The sequence below is a fragment of the Drosophila teissieri genome, chromosome 2R, assembly GCF_016746235.2.
Source record: "Drosophila teissieri strain GT53w chromosome 2R, Prin_Dtei_1.1, whole genome shotgun sequence".
NCBI classification, from domain to species: domain Eukaryota; kingdom Metazoa; phylum Arthropoda; class Insecta; order Diptera; family Drosophilidae; genus Drosophila; species Drosophila teissieri.
The window spans coordinates 9,526,224-9,542,870 of NC_053030.1; the positions used below are offsets into that span (position 1 = coordinate 9,526,224).

The window sequence follows — 16,647 nt, forward strand, 5'->3', positions numbered from 1 at the left end:
ACGGCCACTTTATACTTATTGCAACACCAAGCGATTTCCATTGAATGCTCTCCTTCGAAATCTCGGAAAACTATACTCAATTTCCCAGATTAGTTTACTTCCAAAAGCAGCATAGGTCTAAACTCCAGAACTTAGTAAGAATGTCACCAAATGATGATTGCCTGTGATGCATTTTGATTTCACTTATAAACATATTGGTAAGCCCAAATTAAGCAGCAGATTCCTTATTTCTGAACATAGTTCAGTACCAATTATTACCAGTTGTTTTAGGGATGTGGTGCAAGTAATTAATAGTAGTAATGCCACTGATGATGATTGGCGATGAGTGAAGCCCCAGGACATTCAGACAAAGATGGACGGTTGTATTTTCTTAATATTTTTTATTACACATAGTCATAATACAATTCGCAGGTGCACAGCAAGTGGCGATCAACGGCATGGGTGATCCACCAGTTCGCTGGTTTGGAAAGTGCTTTCGCAGTAAAATTTAGTGAAGCTTCAATACAGTTTTCCTTCGATTCGCGTAATGATGATGTGCATATAATTTAGCTTAAAATTACTCAAATACAATATTGCATATTTTGAAGTGCTGGCTTCGCGGTACAACTAAACGAGACACTTGCTTTCTTACTAAAATAACAATTTAAATGGTACAATTGCGCTGAAAGTTCTGCTTGGTTGGTGGATGGTGGAGCAAACCAAACCTAAACTACGAGAAATTTTGGCAAACGAATTCGATGTGGACCTGGCTGAATGGGAAGCGGATGTGTGATGGGAATGGGAAGCAGGTGCGGACATTTACAGGATTACATGAACGGTATTCGGCCACGGTCTAGAAGTCGTACGAGTTGGTCTCATCATCGCCCTTGCGTACCTTGAAGACTAATCTGTAGAGGATTCCGGCCACCAGGCCGCCGGCAATGGGACCCACCCAGTAGACCCAGTGGTAGGACCAGGCGCCCTGCACCACGGCGGGGCCAAAGGAGCGGGCGGGATTCATGCTGGCACCGCTGAGTTTCACCTGCAATTGGCACACTTATTACCCTCCAGTCGGAGTACTCCTGCACTGCGTACTTACCGCGCACAGATGGCCAGCGGTGATGGCCAAGCCAACAGCCAGTGGCGCCGATCCCTTTATGTCCTGGCGGCCAGGGTCCGAAACCGCCTTGACCACGAACACCAGAATGAAGGTGATCAGCGCCTCGATCAGCACCGCCTGTGCACAGTTCAGCGCCGGATCAAAGGAGGACACCCCCAGGTCGGCACCACCCACTCCATCGAGGGCCACCTTGATCACAGCCGCTCCAGCAATGGCGCCCACGCACTGGACGATCATGTAGAAGGAAGCCTTCAGGATGCTGATCTCGCCGACGATCAGGAATCCAAGGGTGACGGCCGGGTTGATGTGGCAGCCACTGAGGTGGCCCAAGCCCTGAGGAGCACAGAATTGAAGGATGTCCAAGGTTATATTAATAAATAGGTAGTAGAATATCAGTAATAGTAATGTGATGATCATTAAAATATGAAGAAGAAACTAAACTTGTGGAGGGTGAGGCCCAGTCAAACATAATGGCCTATCTCCACCTGAATCGGGGCTTGCCAATGTCGAGTTGACAACGCAACATCTTAACCATCTTCCATCGAAGTTTGCCCTTTGCCATGGAGCTGATTGTGCGATTTTCCGAATTTTCCGTTGCACAATCGCCTGCACATCGAACTGCCAGCGGATACAAGCAATTTGTCAGACGCGAGATGCACTCGAGTGCATTTATTGTGTTTAGCGTGTCTGCAAAGTTCAGGTCGCGCTGGCTGGAAAGTAAAAGTGATCCGGGGTTCTGTTGAGTCATCGCCCGTGGAGGGATCACATGGAACCACTTAACTGGAAATCACAGCCGATCATCACATCGGATTGGATTGGATCGGATTGGATCGGATTGGATTGGATCGAGTGTTATGAATGGAGCCGAAACGCACTGCTCACTCGGCCCAAGGTCGATGTGCAGGCTTCTATGTTTGAAATCTCTTTGCAGCCGTGTTTCTCTGCGTTTTGCTGATACGAATTCGATTTTGATATGGATTTCGCGATTCGCAGTTTGCAGTTTGCAGTTTGCAGTTCGCAGTTCGCCGCACGGCCAATGTCGTGCGTCGCTTTGCGTTTAATTAATAAATGCGCGAAAAGTGGCCGTGTGTTGGCTTTGGCTGTTCGGCCACAAAACGCTAATTACAAATGCCGCCAAGAGCAAGTACGAGTCGCGATTGCGGCCCAAACGGCAATAGGCAACAGGCAATAGGCCACAAATCCGAGCAGCCACTACAACTCGAACAACTTCTTGACATTTTGGTTATGCTCATGCGTGCAGCGCAATTTCGACTTTGTCTGTAATACTAAGTTGCCGCCTTTGCTGCCAAATGCTACTCCCCGCCTGACCTAATCGTTCTGATCGGAGTTTTTAGTTTTTAGTTTTCAGTTTTTAGTTTTCAGCTTTTGGATTTCAGCCACAATGGTAGGCCTATTGTTCTCGACTCAATCCAATCCACTCCACTCGTCGTCTTGGGTGCTTTAAACTCGTAGTTGCGCACACTCGAAGAGTCGTGAAATTAATCAAATTTATTGTCGAGCCCGAAACCCATAATTAAATTTAATATATGCAACGAAAGCAATCGCGATCGACGGACCGGCTGCGTGTGAAAACCGCGAGTGACGGACTGACTGAACTTAGACGTGAGTCATCGATGAGGTATGAAGTATGGCTCTAATCGAGTTAGGCCTATGTGATTACTACGCATTTCGAGTGGCTTTGTTAATTGCTATGACTTTTTAGTTGCACCTGACCCCTGCCAATCCGATTATGGATTCTATAGTACACCAATTGCATTACAGAAATGTATGTCTAGTTTGTTATTCATTTTAATGACACTGCATTATGTTTTTCTCTGCATGATGATAAGGTACATAACTATACCTACATACATATATGCTGTGCACAGCGATAAGCAGTACATGGTGACCATCTCTTATCACGAAGCGTCAGATTTTCTGTTTTCTTTCTTTACTGGATTGCTTTCTAATATCTTTGGTTCCGATGCATCCAAGTCAGTCTGTTCTTGCCAGTCGGATTCAAAAGTTGTCACAATCGCAGCTATGCTAAGATCTACTATACTTTTGGTGCTGTCTTTATACCTGAGGTCATGCTACTCAGCAGCCTGCGAGGTGAGTGCTGCAGATAAGTTGTTTAGAAATGCAAAATATTAAATTCACATCTCTCCTCAGGGAAATGAATGCGATGCACAATGTGCTGCATATTGCTATGGAGTATTGAATCCCTGCATGTCGAACTTGGGCAGTTTGCAGCGAAGGATTGAGGCCTGCGAAGCAGCTGTTTCTATTGCGAGAATGGCCCTAAATGACCGACGACTGCACAGTTTTGGCACTTCAATGAACTTGCAGCAGGAAAGGCAAAATACTTCGCAGCTACTTCTGGCACACGATACACCCATGGCCAGAAAACTGGAAAGGAACGAGAACGACACTTTTCAACAACTGGGAAGCAAATACTACTACATCGAAAAGGAACAGAAGCTAAACTGGCACGCGGCGTTGGAAAAGTGCCATAGAATGGGTGGCCACCTGGCCAGTCTGCAAACTCAGGAGGAGTTGGATGGATTCAATAGCCAGCTGAATGGCCTGAATCGCTACTGGATCGACGTGACCAGCCAGTTCAACGAAAGTGAATTCGTGTCCGTGACCAAGGGATCGAAAGCAAACTTTCTGAGTTGGGCGGAGGGTGAACCCACCAAAGATGGAAAGTGCGTGGATGTACGAACATTCAACGGGAAAACTACCATGAATGATAACGCGTGTTCCGCCCATCTCTTCTTTATTTGCGAGAAATCTATTCAAGTATAGAGCACTAATTACCTACAGCCCTTTTAACTTTAATTAAGGGTAGTTTTGAGCTATGACATGAAGCACATGTTTTATAGAAGAAATCAGTCTGAGAAGAAATTCAAAACGAAAAACGAACAAGCTGGAATACGATCCAGTATCAGAATATATAATCTTAAATATATAATCTTATAAGCCACTATATCATTACTTTGGGTCGGCACTCTCGGTGCTCTCAAGGTTTTCCATTGGCTACAAAGAGTCTGGCAAGACGCTTCCCCCGATCGAGATATACATGCAATACGAATACATGCGATATAGAGATCGATTGGCTTACGCATGTGCAGTGGAAACCGAAGCTCGACATTTACGCTTAAATCATATTTTATGGCTTTTCAGCTGAAAATCGAATGCTAACTTGTTTGTTTCGTTCTGCTTTTCAGCGGCATTTTGGCGATTGTTGTTGTGTTCTGCTTGTTGGCCAATTCAATTCAAGTTCGCATCGGGCCAAAGCCAAAGTCGAAGTCGCAGTCGAAGTTTGTTCAACCAAGTTGATTCGATTGCGATCGCGAATTGAAAACAAAAACGTGAACGTTGCACGCACCAAGTTTACTTGTTTTTTTTTCGCTTTTTTGCCTTAGCTACGGCTGCATAATTAAATCAAAATAATGGGCATGTTTATCGCTTTATTATTTTAACTCATTGGGCAGTTTGTTGGCATTTCTACAACAAAATGTCATATTATTGCAACTCTTTAATATCAGCAGCAGGTAGTTTTCCTATAGTATAACTGAAAACAATGTGTTTAATTGAAACCCCTTATGAAAGCCAATCCCTAGCTGAATTTTCGATAACGATCGGTTAACATGACATGACAATTTACAACCCACATTAAAATCGGTTAATGTGAATTTTTCCATGCACGTACAACTGTCGTTTGCCATTTTCTCTAAGCTCTTTCAGGTGCATTAAATTTCATTTTCTTTGATTCACTTCCTCTTTGCCGCCTTTCGAGCAATCGCCGCATGCAAACTGCATACAAATGTGGATCTGCTAGTGATTTGCATTTGAAGTGCAAATCGCCGATCGCGAGCGGTAACTCAACACTCAATAGTCAGCAGTCCGAGCAGATGCCTTGTAATATCATATTTCTTGACTTATTTCTGGCACTATTACTAGTGGACTGGCCATTCCAGGGCGCTCGATCGCTGGCAATTAGCACGTTTTCCCATTTCCAATTTGACGCCACGCGTCTCGCTCCATTGAACACCTATTGCAGGGTATTTGGGTTTGGCGATGGCGATAACGACGACGATGACGAACGGGCATTGTCGTCACACCTGCTGGCGAAATTGGCAATACATGTGCATACCGGGGCTTTTCTCGGGCTCCAGCGGGGCCAATCGATCGCCGCTGCAAGTCATGGAGATGTGGAAAGGCTGCAAAGCCTGCCACTTGTGGCAAGCACATGACTGATCTCTTCACGTGATTCGGCCGGCGACGGCCGACTAATTTGCCACTAATAGCGAATGTGTTGCAAGTGTTTTCCGCGGGGAAATGGCAAAAAGCAGCATACATTATGCTGCCAATATGCTACTTGATTTCATTGTGCAAATTATCAACGCTTTCAGTATGATTATTAGCTGGCAACTGTGTAGTCATAAGCATAAATTCGAGAGGGGAGCGTTTTATTTAGCCGCGCCACATTCGTCATGCGGCATGTAAGACCAACCTCTTATTCAACACACAAATATATAGCGCCCAACGTGGGGCGGGTAGATTATTTAGCATACGTGATGAACCTTCGTAAGTAGAGCTACTTTAATACAAATAATTGCTTTCTGAGATATAGTATGAAAATATATCTGAAAATTACCATATACGAGTTTATGCTAAAATAATATTCAAACCGAAGAATTTCCCATTCATAATGCCCCAACTAATGAGACAGGGATCTAAAAATAGAAGCCCATAGAAGCCTTTTCGTGTTCTTGATGGATTCGGTCGGCTGAGCTTGACTTTTGTAGTGCCATAAATCGAACAAATCGAATGAATCGAATGCAAAGCGCAGATTGCCTTAAATGCTTTAAATGCTAAGGCACGACAACAGTCGTCACTGGCAACGCACAACGCACAGCACACAGCATAGCGTAATTAAACGCATAATAATCTAATTGCATATTTTGCGTGTTGATTAATGTTAATTGCCAGCGCAGACGCTTTTGCTGCGAGCGCGCATTTATTATTCGCACTGCGAGTGTGCGTTTGTAAATCTGTCAATTTTCTAAATTACATTCGCACGCAGTCTTGAGTTTTGAGTCTTGAGTTTTCAGTTTTCAGATTTCAGTTCTGTGTTTTGAGCGGCAAGCTCGAGCTGCATTCGCTGGCCATTTGATTTTTGTTTTTTGTGCTGTATATATGTATGCCCGCGATGTTGTCGCTTTTAAATGCCAATGTCTCTTGGCCAAAAACGCTGCGTTTGTGAATGAGCCGAAAGTGTAACGCGGCGGTGGCGTGTCCTTGAAAATGCCCGCCGATCGCCACCAGCACCGCCGACTTCTGGCCTGAAATCTCCGACTTGGCTAGCAGATCGCAAGCCGCAAATCGCAAATCGCAGGTCTGCAGCTCGATGCGTTCTCTTTGTACGCATGATCTGTATTGCGTTTACTAGGGTGGACCCAAGTATCATGAATGTATAATAAAGGTATTAAAACGGCAAAATATTATTTCGATTTTGTAAAAATATTTTTAACTCGATATCTAGTATCTTAAGTGAAAGAAGGTAATAGTACAACCAAATATTATCATGTCGTATCGTATAGTAATTAGTAGTATTATAGTTTAACTTGGTATCTAGTATCTTAAGTGGAAAAATGTAATAGTACAAGCAAAGATTTGACTATAAAAATATTATCATATTTAAAAATAAGAACTCTAAATCATATCAAGCCGTTTTAATACAAGTTCCAGTAAGAATGGCCCGAAAATTAATCATACGCCCCGTTGCGCGTAGCTCTTTGGTCCATCCTATCGGCAATCCGTGTGCGTATAGTTACCTGGGCGATGGTGGCCACCGTCAAGCCAAAGGTGAATGCGATTTGTGGTACACTTCCGCTCGTCGTGCTGCCAACGCCGACGAAGATCAAGAAAAATGTGCCCACCAGTTCGCCGAGCAGCATGCGCCAGATTTTCTTGTTCTCGGTTATGTCGGCAACGCCAACGAATTTCGACATTTCTGCAAATGGAAAATACGAGCCAAACACAGACAGAGATTAGTAATCGCAACGAATCGCAGAAATCAGAAATCAGAAATCGGAGATCGCAAAAACAGTTGATTGATACTTGCGCAGCGCATGCCAAATCATTATTAATTATTACTTTTTGTCAGCTTATTGTCGGTTTGATGCAATTCTTAGTCAATAAAGTGGCAAATGGAAAAACAAAAATTAACGCAACTGTGTAGCGCTGATTTGAGTAGAAGTACTGGGGGAAAACCAGCCAACTAATTAGAATCTAATTAACGTAAGAACTTTTTTCGACTTCGCAGCGAACTCAAGTATGTTTTTGTATTTTAATTTCAACTTTAATTGCGTTTGGTACAAGAGAACTGGGAAAAAAATAAGGTATTTGATGTATTTATGTGACGTTGTAGGCAATATAAACAAGCTGGTAAATATGCACGTTTTGCGCAATTACGTCAAATAAGTTCTAGTGAAATTTCACACCTCATTCTCCCGAAATGCCTGCGCTTACTTTATATAATTTATATAAGCGAAACAAAGTGCAGTGCAAAATGCCTAAAGTAGCATAATTCACGCTTCAAATTGTTTACCCTTTGTTCAAACTAAGTATTCAACACATTTGCACCTTGCGCAGTCTGTTCAAACAATTTGCATCGATTGATTAATTCATTTGTTTAATAGCACTTCGGTGTTGACTTCCTGACAGAAGCCTTTCATTTGTCATTATTGCCCCTTTCCAGGCGTCGTTGGGTGCTAATGCTAATGAGTAGGTGTTAATTAATTGTCCTAGCAAATGTTTGCGAAAAAGTGCACTCCACACCGCGATTGCACCGCCAATAAAACTATTTATACACCCCATGCACGCCTGTTAATTGGGAGAAGTGAAACGAACAATAAGTGGGGCTTATCAGCAGAGCCAAAAATGGGTCCTAACCCTGTTGCTTAAGCCGCATTTAAATAGAATACATTTTATGGCCCGCCACTCGACCACCACATCACATTAAGTGATGAGCACACAACGCCTCCGTTTTCAGCTGATAAGTAACCTGGTGATGTTATCGCCGGGTTCGCACACTTCACTTAATACGGCAATTATCTGGCGTCCCATGACTCTGAAAACCAGCGATAGTCACTGCCAGGCAGTGCAGGGAAAACTCGTAAAAATCTGGAAGCAGTTAGCTTTTGCCACTGACATCAGTTTAAAAACCATTGAAAATTGCACTAGCCTCTTTAAATTCAATTGGAGTACATGGGAATCGGGTGAAAATATCAAATGGCCAGCTGTGTCCAGTTGCAGGACAACGTGATCTGAATGCGCAGAGATCCCCGGGGAATGCCCCCGACCAAAACACAAAACCCATAAATAACTTGGGCCGACGACAGTAACTAGTGATATTTTGTGGAATTCAACTTTGGCGTCACTTTTTATCGGAATAGAACTACAAAGTAACAAAGCGATACAAGTGAGGTCTTATGGGGTGACTAACAGTCTTAAAAAGTGACAGTAAATTTGAGAAATCAGCTATCACCGTTTCGATCTAAATATTTTAAGCCCAGGAAGTGGCCATTAGAGAATATTAGGAGCCATAACCATTTTATCAACTGAAATATGATAGAATCGACACATCGGTGGGCGCTGGAACACCCACACACTCGCGTAAATAAGATTGGAAAATGAAACCAGACCGACCTGTTGACAAGAATCGCAATTGGCCAAAACGCAATTAGCATAGGAGTGCAAAATTTATGGTCTATTTGCATCGAATGTTTGTTTAATTCAGGCGCTGTTCTCTCAATGTTAATTTGCCGCGACAAAACAACAAATGCAAATGTAAATTGAATTTAATTAAAGATAACGAAATGTCAAACATAATTACACGATCATTGTGGGACGAACAAACACAAATTATTGCCGAACTGAGCCTCCCCCCGTTTGACAATCAATCAATGCGACGCTGAGCGGGGGAAATTAATAACTTCATCTGCCAGATATTAATCACGGCAATTGAATTGAAGATTGCGATTCAAGTTCAATGTAACCCCGGCATCATTAATAAGCAATTTGTGCGGCTTTCATGGCGGCTTTGGGACGTGAAATGCACTTGATGCACTCGATGGCTATGGCTGTTAGCCAGTTTGGTTGACACCCAGATTGGCAGCAACTTTGGGTCGGGTTGCATAATAGGAATTGGGCTGAGTAACTCCCGCCTGGCAATCAGCGGCAATCAGCAGCAATCAGTTCTATAATTGATGGGCTTTATATCTTGGGGCTGGCTTTCAGGAAGCCAGCTAACTCAACAGGTCTCCATAAAGATAAAGTAGTGGCTGCTACCTAAAAATAAACCTTATCTGCGACGTTTACCCAACTTAATCTAAATGGCCCGTGTGCGATTTGCTTTGGGCCTCAACAACCTTCGTAGGCCTTCTTGCCTCCAAATCCTTGGGAGATTTCGGCTAATGCTCAACAACAAACAGCGAACAACACACATCTTGATGTGCCATTGAAAGTGGTCTGAAGAAAATGCGAAATGCGAAACCCAATCACTGGGCCGGCCACAATAACACATTAAAAATTGTATTAGCAAAAGGAAAAAATCATAATAACAACAATTACACACAATAGTCATCAATTGGAAGGTGAGGGCGTGACGACGTCGAGGTTTTCGGCTGGATTTTGTGTGTATTTAAGCAAAAAATATTGCCATATAGCCATAAAAACAATCCGTCAGCAAGGCCAGTCGAGATACATTTGCGAGATGAAGATTTATCTCTGTTAATTTCGCCTTTAATTTGTCGAATACCATTTGATAATGAATGGTAATTAATTTAATTAGGGGGAAAAGTTGGGCTCGCTCTCGCCGAATGAATTCTAAGTAAAGGTGCGTTCTAAATAAACTCGAAATCTTGGGACCACTCCATCAATTTTCCCAGCCCATCAATCAGAACACGACATTGTCACTGCCATTGCCATTGCCATCGACATGAAATTAATTAGTGGGCCGCACATCAAAAGCAAACTTGCTTCGCTATCGCAAATGGAAACATAAACAAGCGCCATGTACGCGCACACTTAACATTTAATATCGAATCGAAAAATTCCCGGGGAATGCGTAATGATATTTAACCGCTGCAAAATCGTTCCAGATTCTTTAAGCCATCAAGTTGGCTGAGAATCGTCATCGCCTGACCCACATACCAAAATGTTCCTGTGTTTTTGCATACATACTTTCTTTGCAAGAATCGCCACACATTTTGCTTTTGATGGCTTCGTCCCGTTTGAGGTTCTTGCAACGCCAGGCGGAAATTAGAAATTCAAAGCAGGTAAAGAGTGGCTTCGAGTCGAGCTTGGTATCACTTTGTTTTCTTGCTCCTCGGCTTCCGTGTTTAAAAACAACAATCAAGAAGAAATTTTGTATGCCTCGTGCTGGAGGAGATTGAAATCGCTTGCCGACTGAGTTTCAAGTGTCTCATACTCTTCCCAAGAGTCGAAATGCTAAGCCATATGTGTAATAAATATTTTAAGTTTGATTAAACCATGTTCTAAGAAGCCTTCGTTCTAAATAGAGGGTTTATAACTGCTATATGATTTAGTTCTTTAACTCTTTGGTCCGAAACAAAAGGATTTACTTCTTCATTCAAGCCACTGTTACCGTGAGGGTATAGAGAATTCGTTTCGCTGAAGCTCCCACATATTCAATTCTAATGTCAAGGTCGCTGCGCGTCTTCCCCACACAATGTGAGGCAATGAATCTAAGCGCTTTTCTTATCGCAGGCAGGCCTGGTAGATAACAATCTAGTGGCCACCGAGAAATTCCCACCGAGAAATTTCACTTTCACATTTTCAGAACCTTCCCCACGACTCAAGTGGCCCTCGCAGCACTCAGCTATTTCGCAATGGGCGAGATATCATCTTCAATTCGCTGCTAAGTATTTGCTGGCAAGTACGTGCAGTCCAACGATTTATGGCTATTGCCTGAACCGACTATTCAGAATTCAGAACTGCTGACCGATAAGATAGGTGAGTGAGGTGAGTCAGGTGAGCTGGCTGCTCCCGGATAGCCAGGCGGTTTTGGATCCCCATCTACGGCTTGAGGTGGCTAGGCTGCATATAATTACCGTGTTATTAGTGGCACCCAGACCCAAGTATAGTAATCCACATTGTGTTCCGAATCGGATTCTATGCCAAGTTGGCCTGGACAGCCAAGTGCATGTCTGACCCCCGGGAAAAGCGGCGTTGCACTTCCCACAAACTCGATGTTGCCGCGGATGTCCGCTCGACATGGTCTTCCACCTATACTGTGCTGTTTGTTGCCAATGCCACATCCTGGAAACATTGTGTTGAACGGACACTGAGCGATATTGGGTGTAAGTTTGCCCATGGAGAAGGAGTTTTAGTCCAGAAGGTACACGAGGAACGTGTACATACTAAAGTGGCTTAGAAACTCTGAATGTAAACCATTCAAACTATTGAAGAGTACTCTACTGTTTGAACTAGAACTTTCAAGTTCTTCTTTCTCTCAGTGCCTCTTGGCCCCAACCTTGGCTGAGGCTAAAAAATCAAAGTGAGGGCTCGTGGTGGGGCACACGTGCCCATGAAGGGCCATAAAGGCCAAGTCAAAGGCTTGGCTCTTCGGAAGCCGCTCCCAAGTCCTGGCCCCGAATCACTTGGCTGGTTATGTTAATTGGGGAACTGGGGTTGGGTTAGCCATGACTTATCTGCGTATTATTAGAACATGAGCAATGTCATCGCCTGTCGCCTTTTCTCACCTCGTTTCCATACTCCCGACTCGTTAATTCGCTCCTGGCACGCAATTTTGGCATAAGTTCCCTAATTTATGGCCATTTCTGCTCATATGTTTCCCAATCATTCAAAATGGGAAGGGATCGGAAGAAATTGACTGGCAAAAGGGATTCTCCAGGACTAGTCTAATGGCTTATGATAGTTTTTAAGGCGTATCAAGTGGTAATTTTCTTGACTGACGTCACTCTGGCACGTGTGCAATTATAATCAACAAGAAAGTGAAATAAATTAGCGAAATTTTAAGGGACAGCTTGTATGGGTTTTGCGTAAGACTCTGGCCTGGAACAAAGGATATTAAGGTGTGTCTCTCCAGAAGTTTGCCGGTTTATACCGAACCTCTTAAATGGGTTGTGTAAATTTACAAGCGTTATTCCTGACCATGTATGCAAATTATTTTCCGAAGTTAATGCCAAGCACAGGGCATTAATTTCGCATCTGTAAGTGCAAAACAAAAGGTTCTGGCACATTGTTTTCAATCCATTTCGTCTACAACAATTAATCAATTTAATCGGATTATTAATTTCGGCTTGGCGCAACTCTTGGGCACTTTTGTTCGGCAAGGTGATGATTTTATTAATAACAGTCGCGGGAAAGATCGAAACCTGTTCGCTGGCCATTAAAATCGTTATAAATTAATTAGTCGGATGGGCAGGGACTATTCAGTTTTCGTTTGCTCGTTTGCTGTGCGGGAGGAGTACGTTCCAACTCACTTGTAATCTTTATGGGCTTTTGCTCAAACGAATTTATGTCGCTAACTCGTTTACAATGCACCATAAATCAGGGGATATTTATTGGGGTTTGTGGTTTATGACTAACTTTGGAAGTTTGTCAATTAATGGCGATAATTTGCGCGACGATAGGGAAAATTGGGAGACTGAAAGGCTGTTTAATTGATGGCTTTTTAAAAGCCAACAAAGTTGTATTTCTCTCGGATTTCTTCTTAAATTTGAAATATACCCAAGTGCATTAAATTTTCGGAACTGTACACAGTCACACAGTCACTTCTATTGCAAATCAATGAGATATGAACATTTCAATTATTATGCCCACAATTCCGTAGATTTAATTGATCGTTACGTGAATCGAAAACTTTCCATGGGAACCGAGCATCTTCGCCCCTCTGCATCTCAATGGCAGCTTATTATCTTAATTATAAGCTATCCGCTTAGCAAACAAGTTGATCTTCCATTGAGAACTCAGCTCAGTTGGGTGGAATTGGAATTAAGTGGGGATGTGCACTGACTGTGCTAGATGTCTAAATGTTCTCCACGACGCGTCGTACCAAAACCACTTCCTGGCCTTAAGTGTGCTACTGTTTTGAATGCCAATTTCACCGTGATGTCATGTCAACTCCGCTCACGATTATTACCGTAATTTTATATCTGCGAGTCCGCAAAAACAGCAGCTACTAACTTCAGCTGGAAGTCTATATATATACACATATATCGTGATGTCTGTCCAAGATGACAACGCATTGAGTTATGAGGCGGAAAGATGTTAGGCGAAAGAGGGTATCAAATTAGCCACTCGTGTGTACAACAATCTGCAGAGTTTTCAGCGCCAAAGGGCCGCGAATTTCTCACGCACCTCACTCGCCTATTTTTAACCGCTTACTGGTCTAGAAATTCCATTCGACCATTAAGCAGCCAAGTTAAGTGAACATATTTAATATCTAAATCAAATAGGGAGCCCTGTGTTTGAACACTTGGGCAAATAGATGCTCAGGCGTTGACATTAATTAGCTGGAACCGAGAATTCTTGCCCGCCAAATGAGTATTCAGGGCCGGGTAAATATTATGGCCATTATCACAACGATATCGGCGGAAGATCGGCTTTAATTCTGCGGAGTAAATAGCGAATGCAATTAGGTTTTCAATTAATTGGCTGTTGAGAGTGCGCAAATAAAAGTTCCTATTTATTTATTTGGCTTTTAGACTTATTTTCTTCAGTTCATTCACATGACTTGACTTGGTTCGCTGTGGTTTTATTGCTTTCATTGGGGAGTCATCACCATCAACATCATCATCATCATCGCATAAATTGCCCCGACCGGAGTTTCCGCTGTTGTTTACTCTTTACCTAGCAAAGTTTTCTCCTATCTATCTTTTTCATTCGAGGCTTTGCTGTCATGCAAACTTTCAGTTACAGAAACCATCATCAATCGCCACGGAAGCTAAATCGAAGCACAAAAACTACGCCTAACTATAGAAAAATAACTCGGGGCTAATTTACTGTCTTTGTCATGCTGCGCCAGAGAAATTATTGAAAACCAATCATCTCGTTATCGTTATCGACAGGCGGGCTACTCTTTGATTCGCCCAACCACTCACAAAAAAAAAAAACAAAGATGATTTATCAAAACATCTTTGCATGGCTTATTAAAGTTGATTGATTGTGGAAGAATGATTAATTTAAGGCACATTTCGGGTTACTGTTTGTTTGTGTGCTTTGAAAGTGAAATCCAATAGACAAAATGCGTACTTAATTCAATTAAAAGACGATTTTTAAAAATTCTATTGTAATATTTTTGTAATTTTAATTTCGCTCGTGTAAGATAACAAAAGATAGAAGAAAGAGATTTATAAGTAGGTGCAGTTCCTCTGCAATTATTTCAACAGCAATAGCAAGTTGCGAACCAATTCGGGTAATAGTTTTGGAAATTAAACACTCTACATTTGTTGTTATATTTTGCAAGCAAAAGAGGAAAGCCCCGAACGAGTGGGATTAACTTTCGCACAAAAGCACAACAATTTGGCGCACTCTCGCCCCCAATTTTGCTCGCAATTAACCTTCGCACACACGCACATACACACGCATAGTTCGCATTCTCCAGCCTCCAATCGCCAATCACTCACCTGTTTTCTCGACCATTTTGCTGTCTTCTGTCTTCGGTCTTCTGTCTTCTGGCTCCGCTCTACTGTCTTCTGGGGGCTGCCACTTGAGATTTTTGGCAAGCGTGGGGCGTTTGAATCGAACTTGTGCTTTGCTTTCGTTTTCAAAGCGTGCTTTTTGCCTTATTGCTTTTGGCTGCGGGTAAAAGTGAGTTGGCGCGCACTCGAATCGAACTGAACTGAATGGTGCCAATAGTTTTTTGTGGCCGAAATATAATTGTTAAGGTTAAGAGTCTTGAGGTTGCACAATTGTCTGCCACTCGACCACACGGAGTCGAATGGGCGGAAAGCGGAGTTTTTCTCAAATTATTTTCACCCGTTTAACTGACTGACTGATGGCCAGGCGTATTTCTTCACTGGACTGCAATATTTTTAAAATTTTCCTTTGTGATTGGAAAGCGCAACGTGCACTAACTCGATTTTATTATTATTATCGCCAATTAAACTAACCGCTCCGAACTCGATTTCCTTTTCGGATTTTCGAAACTGCCGCTTTTCTTTCTCGCAGTTGGACTGTAGTGCTGTAGTGCCTTAGTGCTCAAAGCTGTGCTACCACGTTCGCTGCTCGAGCGCAAATAAGCGTTGCCAACGCTGCGACTGTAACTGATATACTCTCTGCCGCAGTCGCAGTCGCGGTCGCAGTCGCAGTCGCAGTCGGCGTCGCTGCCTCAGTCAGATTTTTCAGTTTTGGGGCTTGGCCACTGCGGAGCTCCACTTGTGCCCACTTGTGCCCACTCGGAAGCCAAAGGATCTGGATGACTTAATCGAATGGGGGCGCGAAAACATTTGTTACGGCTCATGGGCGCGGACCTCTTCCTTTTGATGGCTCTGTTTTGCCAGAGTGTGTTGTGAGTAGTGAGTTGTCAGCTGTGAGTTGCTGGCAAAATATTAAATCCCTACTTGGGCCCTCGGAAAAAGCTCTCAGTTAGTTAGTTCTGACTTAAATTAGTCAGTGTGGCTTGTGGCTTCGTTATTTTTCGAAGCAAGAGTATGAGTAATGGCTCGCGTCTACCCCGTAACACCAAACACTTTCCAGTCATGGTTTTATCAGCTAACCGTTACTGATGATATATGTATGGGCTCTCCTTAAAAGTTATTCTATAGCCAATTGGCATAACATCGGTTTAAATCAACTGTTTCATATCCGAAACAAATATATTCTTGATGCAGATATAATATAGACAAGATAATAAGTAAAGTATATAATATAGAATCGGTGGCAAGTGTCTTACTCTTTGGGATATGCGATGTTTAATCACACAAAGCTCCTAGTATACAGTACTGCTTATATGGCGGCAATTAAAAACCCATAAAGTCCAATTATCCGTCAGATGGCCAAATTCATAATCCAATGGTTTCCGACCAAGGGGAAAGTTCACAGCCATTTTGGGTTTTGCACACAGCCTAAGAACTACTCGCCTGCCATTTTGCTCACTTGATATATGGACGTGTGTGGCACACAACACTCGAGAGGAGCAATAAAAACATTTTTGGTCAATCTAATTGCGCTGGTCATGCCGGACCTCAGACGCAATTATCGCATAGCTGAGACCTTATCATTCCGGGGGGTTTTGACTTTTGGTAATCCACACACGCTGCACGTGACTGATTGAAGCACCCAGATTGAACCACCCTAATTGAACCACCTAGATTGAACCACCCAGATTAAAGCACCCTGATTGAACCACCCTAATTGAACCACCCAGATTGAACCAGCCAGCTTGAACCACCAAGCAGTGGTAGTAGAACACCCACCCAACCAGCTGAATGCCGGAACTGTTTTCATTTTGTTTTAATGGCACCTTAATGCAGCTTTTCCACCTTCAA

At 43.0% G+C, this 16,647-nt stretch overlaps 2 protein-coding genes across 4 annotated transcripts; one reads left to right on the top strand and one right to left on the bottom strand.

Moving 5' to 3' along the window:
* Nucleotides 1-360: 360 nt before the first annotated feature.
* On the bottom strand, nucleotides 361-15,381 carry LOC122612966 (aquaporin). Of its 3 annotated transcripts, none has more exons than XM_043786894.1 (4): nucleotides 14,785-15,381; nucleotides 6,943-7,121; nucleotides 1,079-1,432; nucleotides 361-1,021 (listed from the first exon to the last, which is right to left on the bottom strand). In XM_043786894.1, exons 1-4 carry the CDS (start codon nucleotides 14,798-14,800, stop codon nucleotides 833-835), a joined length of 738 nt encoding a protein of 245 aa, XP_043642829.1. In that variant the 5' UTR covers nucleotides 14,801-15,381; the 3' UTR covers nucleotides 361-832. The 3 variants fall into 3 exon arrangements, with proteins under 3 accessions (XP_043642829.1, XP_043642830.1, XP_043642828.1); XM_043786895.1 differs by lacking the exon at nucleotides 14,785-15,381 and adding an exon at nucleotides 13,517-13,535; XM_043786893.1 differs by lacking the exon at nucleotides 14,785-15,381 and adding an exon at nucleotides 10,355-10,587.
* LOC122612967 (C-type lectin 37Db) lies at nucleotides 1,439-5,470 on the top strand. Its single transcript, XM_043786896.1, has one exon. The coding sequence runs from the start codon at nucleotides 3,329-3,331 to the stop codon at nucleotides 3,905-3,907; it is 579 nt and encodes a 192-aa protein (XP_043642831.1). The 5' UTR covers nucleotides 1,439-3,328; the 3' UTR covers nucleotides 3,908-5,470.
* Nucleotides 15,382-16,647: the final 1,266 nt, after the last annotated feature.

Excerpts from the sequence above, each read along its gene's own strand:
- LOC122612967 (XM_043786896.1), top strand. The coding sequence starts at position 3,329 with ATGTCGAACTTGGGCAGTTTGCAGCGAAGGATTGAGGCCTGCGAAGCA.
- LOC122612966 (XM_043786893.1), bottom strand. The coding sequence starts at position 10,379 with ATGTGTGGCGATTCTTGCAAAGAAA. Across the intron at positions 7,122-10,354 it reads TGGCGATTCTTGCAAAGAAA|AAATGTCGAAATTCGTTGGC; the intron begins GTATGTATGCAA and ends TTCCATTTGCAG. Across the intron at positions 1,433-6,942 it reads CGGTGGCCACCATCGCCCAG|GGCTTGGGCCACCTCAGTGG; the intron begins GTAACTATACGC and ends TGTGCTCCTCAG.